This window comes from Triplophysa dalaica, chromosome 6, assembly GCF_015846415.1.
Source record: "Triplophysa dalaica isolate WHDGS20190420 chromosome 6, ASM1584641v1, whole genome shotgun sequence".
In the NCBI taxonomy this organism is placed as follows: Eukaryota; Metazoa; Chordata; class Actinopteri; order Cypriniformes; family Nemacheilidae; genus Triplophysa; species Triplophysa dalaica.
Window position 1 is genome coordinate 6005840 of NC_079547.1, and position 3382 is coordinate 6009221.

Here is a 3382-nt window from a genome sequence, read left to right on the forward strand (position 1 = left end):
TGCATTGTATGGACACAAACCATTTCTCAAAATATTTATTTTTTGTTCCACAGAAGAGAGATCCAAATAATGGTTTTGAATGAGGGTGAATTAATAATAACGGAATTTTAATTTAGAGTGAACTTTGTTTGTACAATTATATTACTCTAGAGTATCATGCCTGTTATTTAGACAACAGATTTTGTGGTTACAAACCATTTGAAAGAATCCGATCTAAAAGGCACACAAGCACACACACAAGCGGATCACCTTACCACGCTGCCAGTTTGAGAAGCTGAGCTCAGGAACCCATCTCTGTTGGCTGGGGGCAGGTGAGAACACATGTTCTCCCAAAGGAAGGAGCACATACACACACACACACATCGCCAAAGGGTTTTTGTCCCTTTGAGAACTGCCCTTCCTCCCTACATCCATAAATCTGACCTCTCATTTCAGCCAGGTGTCCCGACCATGCTACAGATCTGTGTCTAACTAGCATATATGACAGAAGCCATTAGGAGAGAGAAATTAGATGGGAATAATCTCCCTAACACACACCTATACATACTGTACATACATACATAATGCAGTTTAAGTGGTTTGGTGTGTGTTTAACAATGGGAAAACTGAACGGCCTGTGATCACTGTCTCTGATTTTATCTGATCATTAACACCTTATACGTGTGAAAATAAGGTATTCAACATATGCAAAGTACAAACAGCTCAGAGCATTTTAAGAGATTAACATACAGTGTAGTGCATGTGAGTCCTTAAAAAACAGTTCCTTATTTTTAAATTAAATTGAACTTTTTGATAAAGAAAGAGAGTTTATTATTCACTTACAAACCTCAAAGTATGATTAACACTTCCAAAAATGTGTGAGTGTTTGTGTAATCTTAAAATCTGAACTGAAGCCTCTGGTTGAATGACATGTTTGAGTGCTTTGAGGGTTGTATTGAGTGAGACACTTTGTTGGGAATTTAACATCACTGTGAACATTCAAGAAAAGTCCACTAAACACAGAGTTTGTCCCCTTGCTTTTGTAAAACTAAACAGAAATGCATAATGGATTTAAAGGAACAAGTCTCACAAAATAAATCAAATCTGTCACAATGTCATTCCAAACCCGTAGGACTTTCTTTCACAAAGCACAAAGATATTTTGAGAAACGGGGTTTTGTGTCAACAGGGTCCAATGTTGTTTGTTTACCAACATTCTTATAAATGTCTTATTTTGTGTTCTGCAGAAGAAATAAAGTCAGACAGGTTTGAAATGACTGGAAGGTTATTCTTTTTGAATGAACGGTTACTTTAAGTTGTGAAGTTGTGAGTGGTAATGTTGTCCATTAGAGATTCTTTATAAGTAAACCATGCATGTTTTATTAGAGTAAAACCGTATTTTTGGCGAATGATTACCATTTGTATTACTACAAAAACAATGGTTACTGTGGTCAGACCATAATCCATTTGTGGTTACTTTGGTTTTACTACAAGAAAAAAAACACATGTGGGATAGTTCAACTTTTCGTCAAACTTTGATGCGTGTTATCTCAAACTAAAAATTTAGAGACTTAAGGTGCCTGGTTTTCATAGATTGTGTCAAATTTCAGAAACACGTAAACAGGAAAAGAGTGTTTTGCGGAAGACGACCAGCTGCAGCTACCTGTTCAGAGCGCGAAAGCAGCGGACGCTCGAGCGCGCGTGTTGTTGGGGGCGGAGCTCGAGGGCTCCCGTGGGGTATTTAAAAACCTCTGCGCGCACTAAACAGAAGAGTTGAGAAAGTCAGCGTGGAGTTGCAAGTGACTGAAAGCCTTTAAATTGGTGTTTTAAAGATGGCATATTACGAAGTAAGTCGACATTTACGCACAATGTTTGTGAAGTTTACGCAGATTTGCTGATCTTTAAGAAATGTGTTTGATAGTCTCTAATGTTGTCTATTTACTTCTCTTGCAGCATATCTATTTCGACGATGATTTATCATCCGATAACAGCTCGGACTTCGGCTCCGGGGACATCGGAGCCAACCTCGATGCCCCATGCGACGTGGAAGTCAGTCACGACTTCCAGCGGATCTTTCTTCCCACCGTGTACGGGATCATATTTGTTTTGGGCTTAATCGGAAACGGATTCGTGGTTTTGGTGATGGGCTGCCAGAGAAAATCCAGAACCATGACGGACAAGTACCGTCTGCATCTCTCCGTGGCGGACCTTCTGTTCGTGCTCACCCTGCCGTTCTGGGCCGTAGACGCGGCCAAAGACTGGTGCTTCGGTGGTTTTATGTGCGTGACCGTGCACATGATTTACACGGTCAATTTATACAGCAGCGTGCTGATCCTCGCCTTTATCAGTTTGGACCGGTACCTCGCCGTGGTGCGGGCCACGAACAGCCAAGGTCCGAGGAAACTTCTGGCCAATCGCATCATTTACGTGGGCGTGTGGCTCCCCGCGGCGCTCCTCACGGTACCCGACCTGGTGTTCGCAAAGGCGGAGTCGAGCTCCATCCAAACCTTTTGCGAGCGAATCTACCCGCAGGACTCTTACAAAACATGGGTGGCGATTTTCCGCTTTCAGCACATCCTGGTGGGCTTCGTGCTGCCCGGGCTCGTGATTCTCATCTGCTACTGCATCATCATCTCCAAGCTGTCGCGCGGCTCCAAGGGAACGCAGAAGCGCAAAGCGCTCAAGACCACCGTGGTTCTGATCTTGTGCTTTTTCATCTGCTGGTTGCCGTATTGTGGAGGGATCCTGCTGGACACTTTGATGATGTTGGAGGTGATTCCTCACAGCTGCGAGCTGGAGCAGGGGCTGCAGAAGTGGATCTTCGTGACGGAGGCTCTGGCGTACTTTCACTGCTGTCTCAACCCGATCCTGTACGCGTTTCTCGGAGTGAAGTTCAAGAAAAGCGCCCGCAGCGCGCTCTCCCCAAGCCGGGGGTCCAGTCTGAAGATTCTGCCAAAGAAGAGAGGCGGTATGTCATCTGTATCAACAGAGTCCGAATCTTCCAGCTTTCAATCTAGTTAACACATGGGCTCGCAAGCCTTGGATAGTGAACTTTTTATGATGTTGATATGAAAACGCATGTGTGCTTTAGGCAGAGCCTAAATTCTACATTGCTCGAATGTAAATATGTTTGGCAGTTTGGATCACATAATGAATTTTGCTTCCAGTATTACTGTAAAATCTCTTCATAGGGAGAAGAGGAGAACATGAAATGTCCAAAACGTACACTGTATATAGCATGTATATAACTTTTTTACTGATTCTTTTCTGCACTTATGTAGACCATTGCAATTATTTATTACATGATAGGACAGACACCTGAATTACTGCTTATTTGAGTCCATTTCAGTCCGAAAAGCTGCTTTTGCTATGTGAAGTCTTTGCAATAAATACTCAAGATTTTA

At 42.8% G+C, this 3382-nt stretch overlaps 1 protein-coding gene across 1 annotated transcript; it reads left to right on the forward strand.

Annotated features, from left to right (window-relative positions):
* The first annotated feature begins 1731 nt into the window (after positions 1-1731).
* cxcr4a (chemokine (C-X-C motif) receptor 4a) lies at positions 1732-3382 on the forward strand. Its single transcript, XM_056750477.1, has 2 exons — positions 1732-1825; positions 1932-3382. Exons 1-2 carry the CDS (start codon positions 1811-1813, stop codon positions 2997-2999), a joined length of 1083 nt encoding a protein of 360 aa, XP_056606455.1. The 5' UTR covers positions 1732-1810; the 3' UTR covers positions 3000-3382.